Here is a 13,602-nt window from a genome sequence, read left to right as displayed (position 1 = left end):
TTAATGAACAGTTATTTCATCTGCTCCTGAATTTTAGTAAATATTAAGTATGGACAACCCTAGAAACATACACCAAGTCTAAAAATCTAGTAGGATCAGTGGAATTTCCCAATACAGAGACAGTGAGCATGCTTAGAGAAATGGTGGTCTCTTAAAAGTTATAATTAAAAAGGCAGATGTAATTCACCCAATTACAGAAGGCATTTGGGGACTTTCCCTAGTGATGGCAAACTTGGTACATCTAGTTTAATAGCATCTGATAATAAGCCTATTTACTCCTCACACACAGGCTGACAATGGGCTTTGGAGCAAAACTGTTGTCAGACTGGACCAATGCAGAGCCCTTTGACTAAGCTCCCTTTCAGGCACGCTCCTTCTGGCTATCAAAGCATACTGCTGAAGATTCCTTAAAAAAAGAAAATATCTTTTTTTTTTTCCCTAAGAAAGCAAGTACCTGACTGCTCAGGTTATAGATTCAGCAGTGTTTGGAGCATGCAGCAGATGATCATTTACCAGTCTTCAGGAAGATACAAAATTAGCATGTTACATTCAAAATATTTCTGTGAAATTAAGATCTGTTATTGGCTGGGACACTTGACAACAACAACAACAACACACTTTATACTTCAAGGTGGAGGGATTTATTCACAGTTTGTCCTTCCTATTATAATTGTTCTAATAAAGAAGCTTAGACGATAAAGTACATCTGAACATAAAGCTCTGCTCATTAAATACTTTGGGGCTAAAATATGTCAGAATCCAGTAAAGTTGTAAATGAGTTTAAATGGAACGACCAAAATTGGTCCAAGCTGTTCTTTAGAAAAGTCAGGAGTCACACCCAGCTGCAAAAAGGTCTATTGCCTTCCATCACAAGAAAAAAAAAAAAAAAAACCAACAAAAAACCCCATAGAAAATACTTACTTTACACTACATTTTCATAACATGACACTCCTGCAATGGCAAGACGTCACTTTTCTTTAGCATAGCAGCCTTCCATTACTAGTATAAGAGAAAAAGGAGTAAAATATAATTCTTTTTTTTTTCCCCTACAGAAAGAGATCTTCCAGTTGGCCTAGATCAAAAAATCATAACATGGGAGCTGGTGCAAAAAGAAAATTATCTTGTAAACCTTGAACAAGAAAGAAAAGAAAGCAATGAAGAAAGGCTGAAGGCCACATCTAACAAGTATGTTGTTCTGACCCACAGTAAACATACCTTGCAAGTCTTCAGCTTTGAATGAGATAAACATGCAGGTGCTTGTAAAGGTTATATGACAAGTCCAACTAGGATGCAGTTAGGAAATACACAGGCCATGAAGAAATGTGAGAAGCCAGCATCACTACAGTATTAGAAGAGTTTTTGGCAAAGTACGTAGAGTTACAGACCTGTAAGCTCCATCCAAATCTGCAGTCAAGCTCAATGAAAATCATATTCATGAAGAAATGGTGGAAGAATAGTTCCCTGGCTATGCTGCAGTGCATGCACTTCCTTCCCCTGTAGGAATACAACACAGACTTTTAAATTAGACTTTTGAATAGCTTAGACTTTTGAATGGAAGTTTAAGATATCTTGTATTACCCCCAGCCCACAGATACAGAAGAAAAATTATTTACTGCTTTATGGCAGGAGACTACAGTTTTCCACAAGAAATGAATAATATTGGCTCTAGAATTGTATTTAATTAACTGAGTCTCCATTTAAATACTTCTCTAAAATATCTCCCCACTAGGAATATCACTTAAATTGGTTTAGTATTCTAAAGGAAAAGTCCTAAATTATTAATCAGAGGTTTACTCCTTTACATGAGACACAAAGTAGTTATAGGCAGGGAAAGAAGAAACATCTAAGGCAATACTGAAAGCCAGACAGCAAAGCATTCTTTAAAGAAGCTTTTAACACCTGTTTCAGCTGTTTCCTCTTACAATAAAACTGACTTCAAATAGAGGCACAATGGGTGTGAAAGTTATCATAATAAGAAAGTTCCACAGAAATGTTCTTGTGCTGTTTTCTTTCTGTGCTGTCTTTCAAAACAAACCTCTGTCTGTCTAACTCACAGAATAGTTGGAGACCAGAACAGCTTACGTGAGTATGTTCTTGGAAAACACTCTTCTCCCTATAATCTACATAGACTCTTAATTCATAATTTAGAATTATTACATTGGTTTAAACTTTATTCTCATAAGCAGATTACTGACAAACCCTAGGAATGAGAGCTCAGTTGTTGAGATCAAGCAATAAATATGTGTGCAGCTGCTTCCAAACAGAGGGCACAATTATATTCTTTCCAGCTTTAAAGCTAGAAAGCTTTAAAGACGGTACATTGTAGATTATATTGCAGCTTGGAGGGAAAAAGTAAGAATCAGTCTGGCTTCACAGTATTTCAGGTATAGCAGAGCCAGATACTGGAAAAGGTTCAGATGAACACCACTAAACCCGTAACTTTTTATCTTTGTTCTTAGGTGGTAGCTGTGTGTATTTGAAATCTTATGCAACCCTCTGAAAGCGATTCTTTGAACTTTGCATTGAACCAATCCCAAAATGCATTAGGCTGATCCAGCAGCAGCTTTTTCACACAGACCTGAATGGAGCGTAACCTTTTAGAGGGAAACTTTGAAATAGTAGTTAGGAGAAAGCAGAGAGGGATTTGAGGAGTCTATGGGGAATCAGATGCTAAGAATAAGGAACTGATGGGGGAAGAGGTGAAGGATGCAGAAAGCATGTGGACAATACAACAATTTGGAGGCACTATGGGGAAGTTATTTACACAGTCCCTTTGGACTGCATGGAAAAAGGGATTTGAATGTCAAGCCAGTTTCCAAAAATGAAACCTCATATAAATTTTAAGTGACTCATCTCCCCTGTGCTGATGGAAAATGTTGTGGCCTCAGTTCTCACACCAGGATCAGTTTACATTTGGTACAGGTGGGACATAAGTGGCTGGAGAGACAGAGCTGGACCTAAGGCTCCTTTCTGCTGTCCTTGATTTCCACAGCAGCTGGGGCTCAGTGGCCCTCACTGGCAGCTGAAGACTGCTGTAATCTGTGTGAGGTGTGTGAGAGGGTTCCAGAAGCCCTGCTTTGTTCAATAAATACTTGCAGGAACACCTCAAAAGGGCAAAACTTTAAGGGGGCTCTGGGACGTCTCAGCAGCACAGAACTGCCAGCAAGGGCCCATGGCTCTAGGAAATTACGTGGGGTTTTGTGTTTTAGGGTTTCTTCTGAGGCCTTTTGTTTTTGCTCAGCGTGTCTGCTTTGTTTCAACAGGGTGGATAATTTATCTAAATATTTTAGTGGATTGAAAGAACAAGAAAAGTGGTTTAAAGTTATGGAAGCCCAGGTAAGTAATAGTTTATAGGCATTTATATCAGCTTTAGGATTTCACCATGTTTCTCATTTAATGGTGGTTTGGCAGACCGTATTTAGGGATAAAGGGAAGGAGAAATGGATCTGTATTATGGTTTCACTTTCCTTATTGTTTTCCCTCTGGTGATATACATACGTAAAGAAACATTTCTGACCTCTGGTAGAAATGGGAATACAGCATTTCTTGTGCTCTTTGCTAATCTACTTGAGAAATGTTTACTTCACTAAGGATGCTTCTGGAAGAAAACGCTTCATCTTCCCCCCTCCATTCTCTTCCTTCTCCCAACTTTTTCTTTCTTTAAAACTGTCAACTTTGAAAATACCCATATTCTGTCTGATCTGACCTAGACTAATCACAGAATCTTAAGGTTGGAAAAGACCTCTAACATCATCAAGTCCAACCGTCAACCCAACACCACCATGTCTACTAAACCATGTCCCAAAGTGCCACGTCTACATGTTTTTTTGAACACCAAATCTTCTTGAACATCAGTTTTTCTAATTTTCTTAGATATCACACACCAACTGCTCAAAGGGAAGTGTCTAACATACAAATGTAAAACACAAATAATAGAAGGAAACCATATCTTGAGCTTTTGATGACAAACCCTTGAAATATAAACAAACATCTTTTACACAGTCTGAAAATGCTCAGCATTACCATGTGCTACGTAGCACAACTGTTACTGTTTTCTTTGTCCCTAGAACTCTCCAGTGTAATTTTGGCCTCGCGGAAAGTTCCTTATCTTAATACTCCCATTACAGTTTCCCTCCCTTTTCTTATCCATTTTATGGCTTCCTGAAAAAAGTCATGCTATTCAATGAACAATGTCGACATCAAATACAGGTCCAACAGGAACACACAAGAAATGTTTTAATTAGATTGTGCCAGCTTGAGATAATGCAATATAGTCACAAAAAAAGGGGAAGGTATTTACTACAAATCTTCCTCCAAGACAGTTCAACTATTTCTTTAAATAAATGCGGTATTTCTGATCCTGCTTCAGGCTGCTGCCTAGATTATCTTTCTTGCAAATTTAAGAATGGATAAAGTACTACAAAAATTAGCTGACGTAGAAATCACTACCTATTTTGTAGATTTGCTACTGTACAGCTGTTATCTCCTCAATGGCAGAGGTTTTAACCAAAACCAACCTACTGTGCAACCAACCAGCTCCAACCTATACATGTAAGTATTGAAAACGATCATGAAAATGCTAATTAATACAGCTGAATAATTTAGTTAAAAAAATTGCAAGTGGGAAAAAAAAGATTGGAAAAGAACCACATAAGGAGGTACCTAGAGGTAATGGGAATATGAACAAGGAACAGAATATTCATAATTCTGAATGAAAAAAATACCTTTTGCAAAATATATTTAAAAGCTATGGGGAAGGACTGTCACTTAGTGCGAGTTAGAATGATCTCACACAACTTTAAGCATGAAAATAAGTATCTATTTGCGACAGGGTTTCTCGAGAGGATTGTCTTGGGGGTTTCTTGAGTCAATGAGATGGTACTACCAAAGTATTACCAAACTGTTTAATACAGATATCAATAATCCTTAAAAATAAAAAGTGAGCAAGCCTCCTACTTTGTTTTAATCAACACAGCTCATTTGCCTTCAGAGCTGCTACTATTTCTGTCAGTTAAGAATCATGTCCTGTGTCCCATGGCTCCACTGTCTGGAGTTTAAAACACTAGAGACAGAAACAGACTATTTCTCAGCCACCGCAGGATATCCAACACAATAAAGATTTTGGATATTCTTCTTAATGATGTATTTCAATATTACTATCTATTACTATCTATTACTATCTATTACACAAAAAGCCCTCCAAAATCTACAAGCTAATAGAACAAATATATACTACATAGGAAAAAGAAATAGCTGGAAACTCAGCAAGTTGTGACATGACAAGAGCTCAAGTCACTCAGACTCAAACTAACCTCAAACTTAATTATGCTAGAAGCTTATAAAACATGCTTGTAAATTGCATCATTATCAACATTCCAGTAAGAAAACCCATCCTGTAGCATGTTTCCCTGACATATTAATACTGTAACTGCATAAAAATCAGAAACTTAAATAGCTGGAAAATAAAGAAGAAACCTGTTTTTATCATTTACTGAGCAAATGCAAGGTAATAGAAGCTACAGTATCTTTTTATTGTGGATTTTTCTAAACATTTTAAAGTTTCTTAGGCAATTACTATTATGTGCCCCTTGTCCTAAGGCTTTTAAACAAGCACATGGCTTTTACAATCCTATTAGGTGTGATGAATGCCAACACAGAAGTGCCTTTGCCAGAAAGAAGTGAAAGAGAAGAGCGTGCAGATCAGTCTGACATCATATACATTGATAATTAATTTTTTTGCCCATTTCTTCAGATTAAACCTTTTGTCCTACTGAACTACTGTAGAAGTAAAATCCCAATCTCATGAAGACCTAAGGCCCAGCTCTCATAGCTTTTATGCCAAGCGCTGTCAATGTTTAACATGACTGAGGATTTCCTGGTCCTCCTCCTTCAATTTCTTGGGCTTTCTTCCCTCCTGCTCCTATATCTTGGCCTGTTCTCCAAACTCCATTTCACAAATCAAACTAAAAAACCTTCTCCTGCAGGACAACTCTACCACTGTATTTTCTAAATACAATCTCCCTTCTGTTCTCCAAATACCACACCCTCAATCCATCGTCATCATTGCTAATTTCCACATTTCTCTGTTCAAGGGAGTCTCCCTTTAGAAGGGTGATCATTTACGCACTAAAACCCAAGCCACTTCCTTGGCCAAGAAAGCAAGCCCATATTTCTGCGTTGCTTAGAAAGGAAATCAAGAAATAGTTTCCACAGGAAAGGGCCTGGGATACTGAACTATTCAATCCATACAGTTCCTGGAGTTCTTACAACCCTCAAACAATTGCACTTAGTCTTCTCTTCCCACGCTGGCTTCGAGGTTTTCTTTGCTGGTATTCCTTATTGAGAGCTCCTCACTCATCCCCAGAAACTGGAATTGCATCACACGGTGGCATGCAGTCACTTCCCAAACAGAAAGCAGGTGACCCTCCCACAGCCAGACCCCCAGCCTCCGCTGCTTGCTTTTTTGTTTCAATGCCAGATCATAGCTGCTGTTACAGCAGACTTTGCCTTTACGTATCACACCATGTGGAACACTACATCTATACGTATCAGTTTTCTGATTTCACTTTTCTCTCTCAAAGGTCAGGAAAAAAAATAAAATCACTTAGACTTTAAAGTAAGAATGTGTAGAAAGAATTTTCCTACAAACCAGGGATTTGCACTGTTTGACCTTTTTTTCATTAAAGTTGCATGTACATTTCTGGCATAAAAAAAGCTAGCTGGCTTTATTAGAATTCTGTATGAAAAGATACACCAATTAAATGAATATTACTACTGACTTTAAAAGGAAATTTCTCTGGAATAATATAAACAGCATCAGAAGGGTAGAAGTATGGGGATGTGGTCTTTCGTACTCTGATAAGCTTCAGCTGAACTTAATTTAGTCTATGCATATAACACTGCTTCTATGCAACAAAATATAGGATGCGGAAAAGCTTTCTCTGTTACCAGAGGTGGGGAAAAAAATAATAAACATATCTCAGACCTGATAAAAATACCTTTTCAACATAAGCCTTTTATTGATATTAATCTTGTTATGATGTCTTCATAAAATAGGCATTTGTCCAGTTTATGCAGCTGTGCCCCAGACCTCAGTGACCTCATTAACAGCGATGAAATTTTGGTACTGTCCTACCTGTTCTTTATCCTAGGCAAGCAGAAATTCTAACACCAGTAAGTTTGTACTGAGCTACATTTTTTTGAGGTAAATAATGTAAATCTTACAACCAGCATGCCCCGCTCTTGGCAGCAGCTTCCATTCTGAAATGGCTATTACTTTAATTGTGACTGGCACATTAATTATCCACTGGAAACAACAATTTCAAATGGATAGATTTTGGTTATGTCCCACTCACATATATTGGAACAACCGATGTATTTAGCAATGACCCATTAATTAATGTGCATCAAACTGTATACTGATGAGAAAATACATTCTGCTTTTAAAATTAAAAGGTGAATTTCAAAAGATGGAACAATATTATTCATTTTACATTGCTTTCTGCTTCACGATGCATCTGTTCAAACACAAAGACACTAATGATTTGGGCCTACCAGTCAATTATTGATAAGATGCGGACACCCCCTCAGAGGAAGTAACCTCCTCAAATATCCTTCAGTTTGAACAAGCACAGCCTAGCAAGAAAGATCACAAATTCTGAAGAAGTAATCTTTCACTACATGGTTATAAATACTAACATTTGGGTTAGTTAATTTAGAATACTGGAAAAAAAAATGTCAGTCCAAACTGACCTGAACTAATCTCAGTTTCAAATCATATAACCTTTCAAAGAATTTAATCTTTCAACCTTATTTATAAAATTTAATAACACCCTGTGTGGAAAAACTACTATATTTGACATTCATTACAGTGTGATTCATTGTATGAGGTGACTCATCCTATGAGGTGATTCTCTATATATTGTAAAATGATTGAAAATGTTAAACATGTGAATTTTAGAATCTAAGACTTGAGAGAGAAGTTACAAGCCAGTAAGCTTAAAGTCACATTCTAGAAGATTTTCAAGACAATTCTCAAATCAAATAAGCTGAGTATTTGTTAAAACTCCTATAGCTGCATTAATCAGCATGGTTCCAAGAGATGACAAAAATCAAGCTACAACTGAAAGTTTATTGAATCCCGAAGAACAAAAAAGTATCCAGTTCTGGTATAAATACCTCATTCCCACCAAATCCACAGAGAATCAATGTGGAAGCAGTGCCACCTTGGAAAGGACATACAGAGATGCAGGCCAAGAATCATCACATATCATACCAGTAAGGGGAAAAACTGTTGCCCAACAACAACTGAAGCTGTTGTGAATTCTGACCTACACTCAATGTGGTGAGACTTTGCTGAAGCCATCCTGAGTGTGTCTTCAGCACGATGTATCCAGAGCTGCTGTTCTCCACAGGATACAGTGTTTTTAAAAATCTTTATCATGTAACACTAAATAAGGTAAATATTAAGCCAACCTTAATAAAATAATGGTTTTGCCAGTTCCCACCTGGACCCTCCAAACTCATGATTGGGCACCGTTGTGCTTTCAGTCTTAATGGCAATGAGAAAAATATGTATTAAAAAAATTTTTTTAAAAAAAAAAAATAACGTTTTCCTCCCTGGGACAGGGCCAGGATAAATCACATCTAGTGGAAGACCAGGTTTTATTTTCATTGTTTAAAAATCTCTACATAATGAGCTCATCATCTTTGTTCCAGGATTCTACATGACTTTGGAACAGCTCTAAATTTGGGGGTTAGTAGTAAGCCTTGCAGCCTTTTAGCTAACACATCTTTTTCTTTGGCTACTTTCTTTGCAGCTCCAGAGCAAGCCCCAGGGAGCTGCAAACAAAGCACCCCTTATTCTCTTCTACTAGGGTGCAACTATCCTGTGCCCACAGACTTCTCACAAACAAAAAGTCTGGAGTGTATTTTAGGTAGCTTAATTTCTAACAATATAAGATGTTCTTGGTGGCTACAATGCAAACCATTAGACAAAAAGCTATCACATGGTTTCCAGATCAGAAGAAAAAAAACAGTCAGAGAAAAAGCCAAACGTATCCAAAGACAATACAAGTTCTTGGATGTCTCCAATGTGCTCCATCCTTCAAGACTCTTCCTCCTCCCCTTCGTCATCTACTTTAGGCCGGAAATGTTTCCTATTCTTCTTCTTGCTGCAATGGAATCCAACTGTTTCCACTGATGGCTCTTCACCTGCGCCACTAAACCTTGCACTAAGCTTACCTTCTGTACTCAGGTCCCCTGTCATCATGCACTCCTCCTCCTCCTCCTCTGTTGCCTTTCCGCTTCCACTATCTAAGTGCCCCAGCTCTACCTTATCCTCCTCCCTCAAGTCATCAGTCTTCTTAAGAGATTTTCCTTTCAGATCTGTTCTCATGTGTTTCTTATCACCCTTCCCTGATGCTGTTTTCTTTTCCAGTCCATCAACACCCCTTTTTATTGGTCTGGTGAAGACAATCCTCCCAGCTCCACAGCTGGAAGGGTCCTGGTTGAAGTACGGGGTGTAGCTATCTTGGGTAGCTGAGCTTTGTTCCTCCCCTCTTTTCTTCAAACCCTTTAGAAATTCCATGGCCACTGCCCTGTTAGTCTTGTCGCTAGACTCTGAAACTCCATCTAGGCTGTATTTGGTCCAGCGCTCTGGGTGTGCCACATAGTCTGGCACTGCAAGAGAGGTTTTGGGAGCCTGCACTGGCTTGGTTTGCTTTCCTAGGCCCTCTGGAACTATATTACTTGAAACTGTGGTTGGAGGCAATGGACGCTTAAACCTCCCATCAACAACGTTATCTTCAGGCATCGAGGGCACAGACAACTTGGCCGCCTCTTCCAGGCAATCAAAAATGCTCTGGCTACGGAGAGAGAACGTAGAACTCATGCCCCTCAGATGAAATGGCTGGACAGGAGATCTGTGACTGCTGTTTGAAGAGTCGGGGATCTCCCCTGATCTGTAATCCCCATCATCTACAGATGGCTCCTCAGGAGATATTGTATCAACTTCCGCTTCATCCGCTAACCCCAAATCATCAGAATCAGAATCGCTGAGAGACACTGTGTCTGAGGGCAGAGCTCCTTCGTAGTCTGTGGCACCACCAGCCACTGTCCCCAGAAAGGGTTCACCTGCATCCTGATCTCCCATCTTCGAACTGTCACTCCACTGAGGTCTTTGACGTAGGCCCAGGAACAGCTCCAAACACAGTTTTCCAAATGCCCAGCAAGTTTAGTGCCTAGAATACAAAGGAGCATAAAAATTCAACTGTGAAATAAGAACCAAGTACAAGACTACCATTCTGTGCCATGCAAAATCATTATTACTGCAATATCACAGGCAGTTGTACTTCAGAGATTCCTAAGCAATTTTGCTTGAAATTATTTAAGGAATGAATGTGCATTAAAATTGAAGACTTACACAAGACTCAATACAAGGATGTGAAGTAATTAAAAATAGCATTGCACACCAAATTTCATTAAAGGTTACAGCAGGTCCAATTACTAAAAGATGAGCTTAAAGTTTTTGAGCAAATCAGAATACCCCATAACTGTCTTACATGTCTTCCAAGAGAAAGCAATGACCTCTCCCAATCACACCTTGCATTTATCATACTGTATAAATCCACAAAAAACACATCCTAGTCTCTCACACTTTCTTTTGGCTGATGATCCTTCACTGCATTAGCCAGTTTAGCTCACGTCCCAATAATGATCACATTCTGCCCATTACAAAGGACACTATCACTGATTGAGGCCAGTGGCAGACAAGCCACAAAAATATCAGGGCTACAGTTCCAGGATTGCTTTAAAGTAACATAAAGTACAAGCTCCACTCCTTCCCTGGGCTTAAGCTCTCGTGTCATTAATAGATTCCTGGAATCACAAATGAGCTAACTCAAGAAATCAAACCCACTGGATTAAGAAAACTAATTGCACATGCCGTGCTTGTGCATGGAAACAAGGGGAGGGTGCAGCCAGGGGTCTGCAAGAGCTGGCCCTTCTGTCAATAAAAGACAGCATGATTTGAAGCCTGACTTCCAGTAGTGGCTGAATTACCTGATTCACTCTGCCACCTGCTTGAAGGGAACCTTGCAGAACCAAGGTGGGTGATGATCACACTACTGCTTGCCAGGCAATTAGAAACAGAGCTGGCAAACACACACTTCAGCTCGCAAAAGCATGAAGTACAGAAGCAGTTCTAATATATTGTTAGAATAAGCTCAGCTACCTAATTATAGATTCTTCTGAAATGATAGAGTAAACAGACATGGAAAGTCTGTTAGTCACTCACTTTCTCTTGAGACTGAGTCAGCTTCCCCTCCTGAGGGTCAGTTAAAGCCACCAAAGATCTCAGCACTTCCACCCTAGAAAACAAACATTTCCATCAAGATACTGGAAATGTAGTTTTAGAATGAGTTTTAAAAATAATTCCTTCCCCCTGAATCATCCAAAGCTGCAAAATTGAGTTCTAAATCTGACACAAACTCATGCTAGTATAACAGTCTGCAGATATTCCTGGATTTTTGGCAAGAGAACACCACACAGCCTAATAAGGCAGGCACCGCTGTATTTACTCAGTCTCCACATTCACATTGCCAGCCTTATTCTGTAGAATGGAAGAGAGGTTTTAAAAAAATAAAACTGTAATTTGCATGTGCAGTAAGCCATTACTAAATGAGCAGTATTAAATGCAGCTGAGAAAATATAAAAATAATAGTTCTGCATTGCAAGGACTAAACGTTGCAAAAAAGAGACCATGGATACCACAGAGTTGTGTTTTCTAAGAAAGGTCATATTCACAGTTAGGGCCAGATTTTCATGAGGCGTTAAAACAGAGAAACTTTTGAAGAATTCCACAGACCAAGCGCTGTGTTCCATGCAAAGTCTGTCTGTCTTTAACAAAAGGGATCCATCTGATGGCTGCTTTTGAAAACATTGCCCTCAGTATAACCCCTAAATGGGAAATAATCATCTGAAAATCATACATCCTCCTGCTTAGTTTTATAACATGTGAAAGTAATTACTACAACCCAAAAGAAACACTGATGCGCACATAACTGACTACTAAACGAGCTGTTTTCAGATGGCAGTAGAAGTGTTCATCACAGTCTGTGTATCTGTGCATCTCTCTTCTGAGGGAAGTTACACAAAAAGGAACAATTTTGCTCCTAACGAGATGTTTTAGCCTTAACAGCACTAGTAGCCAAACATACTGACCCTTACAGCACACCAGATAGACTTACAGCTTTGTTATGGTGATGTGATCACAGCACAACTCAGATAGCATGGCGTCCCTCTGGATGGGAAGGTCCCCATTAGACTCTTCCATCCTGGTCTTACTCAGACAAGCTCTGTGCATCCTCCTACAGCCTGCAAGGAAAACAGAGACCCCAGTCACTCCAAAACATGGCCAAGAGCCCGCTCTCATTGCAGAGACAGCACTGCAGCAAAGCCTGCTGGCAATCCCCTGGCAACCGTAGCACAGTCCTTCGGGACGGTGCCCACAGAGGCTGCTAGGCCAAGACAGAGGGCTGCAGCCCCTGGACCCTGACACACACCTCCAGTGGGCACCCACCCCAGGGAGGAGGAAATGACAGAGCCCACGGCCTTGTGCAACATCACAGGTGACCCCACGGCCTCAGCCGTCCTGCCTGCCCACGCAGGGCCCAGTTCCCTTCCCCGGGCCGGGATCCTGTGGATACAACCTCGCTACACGCCTCGCAGGCCTCTGCGCGCGCGGGGGCTGACACCCTCCTCCAGCCCCCACACCCTTCTCCTCAGGACACAGGAGCGCCCGGAGCCTCCTCTCCCGCCGCTCCCGCTCAGCGCCACGCACGGAGGCCGCCACCCCACCACCACCTCCGGGCACACAAACAGCGGGGAAGGGGAAGGGGAAAGGAAGCACTCCATACCCCGACACAGCGCGGGCCCAACACCTCCTCACAGCGGCCGCCCGCCTTTCCCGCCTCTTCCCCCAGCCGACGGCCCCCGCGCGGAGCGCGCTGGGACACTGAGTTCCTACCAGCCGCCTCGGGGCCGCAGCGCGCCGTGGCGGGACTACAACTCCCAGCGGGTAAAGCAGCGCGTAAGGGGCGGGAAGCGGGCGGTGCCTGCCCGTCCCCGCACGGCCTCTCTCCTTTGCGTCCTGGGAGGTGTAGTCACCCGCCTTTCCCCTGCCGGAGGACATTTTGAGAGCCGAGGCGTGGGGAAAATATTACGGACCTGCCGCGAAACGGGGCCGGGCTCTCCCCTCGGCGGGGATGGGGGGACTACAGCTCCCAGGGTCCACCGCGCCGCCCGCTCGCCCGCCATTTTGCAGCCTGTGAGCAGATGGGGGGGTGTCGGCGCTGCCGCTGGTGAGGAGTGTTGTCGGGGTTTACCCGTGCAGCTCGGAGAGCCTGTGGTGCTGGCGACTGGGAATAGCGGCCCTGGTTCCGCCGCCGTGGTGGCTAAGGCGCAATGGTCACCCCTCGGGCTGCCGGGCGCCGGGACGGGGGTGGCGAGGCGGGCAGCGCTACCTTCAACAGTCTGGAAAAAACATGTCAAGCAGAGCTTTTTTTCTCATCAGAAAAACTGGGTTTGGCCACAATGAAACTC

The 13,602-nt window shown here is 41.5% G+C and overlaps 2 protein-coding genes across 4 annotated transcripts in view; one reads left to right on the top strand and one right to left on the bottom strand.

Moving 5' to 3' along the window:
* TRPM5 (transient receptor potential cation channel subfamily M member 5) overlaps positions 1-5,759 on the top strand; it is a 43,349-nt gene extending 37,590 nt beyond the window's left edge. The window contains exons 23-26 of the mRNA XM_075754958.1: positions 1,053-1,185; positions 3,264-3,336; positions 4,461-4,551; positions 5,637-5,759. Of these exons, the coding sequence (XP_075611073.1) occupies positions 1,053-1,185; positions 3,264-3,336; positions 4,461-4,551; positions 5,637-5,731 (392 nt within the window). The 3' untranslated portion in view covers positions 5,732-5,759. The remainder of the gene's footprint in view (positions 1-1,052; positions 1,186-3,263; positions 3,337-4,460; positions 4,552-5,636) is intronic.
* A 2,352-nt stretch (positions 5,760-8,111) lies between these two features.
* TSSC4 (tumor suppressing subtransferable candidate 4) lies at positions 8,112-13,027 on the bottom strand. Of its 3 annotated transcripts, XM_075754957.1 has the most exons (4): positions 12,918-13,027; positions 12,249-12,375; positions 11,297-11,369; positions 8,112-10,241 (listed from the first exon to the last, which is right to left on the bottom strand). In XM_075754957.1, the coding sequence occupies exon 4, from the start codon at positions 10,151-10,153 to the stop codon at positions 9,107-9,109; it is 1,047 nt and encodes a 348-aa protein (XP_075611072.1). In that variant the 5' UTR covers positions 10,154-10,241; positions 11,297-11,369; positions 12,249-12,375; positions 12,918-13,027; the 3' UTR covers positions 8,112-9,106. The 3 variants fall into 3 exon arrangements, with proteins under 3 accessions (XP_075611072.1, XP_075611069.1, XP_075611070.1); XM_075754954.1 differs by lacking the exon at positions 11,297-11,369; XM_075754955.1 differs by lacking the exons at positions 11,297-11,369; positions 12,918-13,027 and adding an exon at positions 12,711-12,874.
* Between the last annotated feature and the right edge of the window lie 575 nt (positions 13,028-13,602).

The sequence above is a fragment of the Balearica regulorum genome, chromosome 5 (genome assembly GCF_011004875.1).
Source record: "Balearica regulorum gibbericeps isolate bBalReg1 chromosome 5, bBalReg1.pri, whole genome shotgun sequence".
Lineage (NCBI taxonomy): Eukaryota > Metazoa > Chordata > Aves > Gruiformes > Gruidae > Balearica > Balearica regulorum.
Note: the sequence above shows the minus strand (reverse complement) of the source record. Positions and strands in the feature narration are given on the sequence as shown.

Bases quoted from the DNA above. Each gene is read 5' to 3' on its own strand.
- TSSC4 (XM_075754957.1), bottom strand. From the start codon at position 10,153: ATGGGAGATCAGGATGCAGGTGAACCCTTTCTGGGGACAGTGGCTGGT.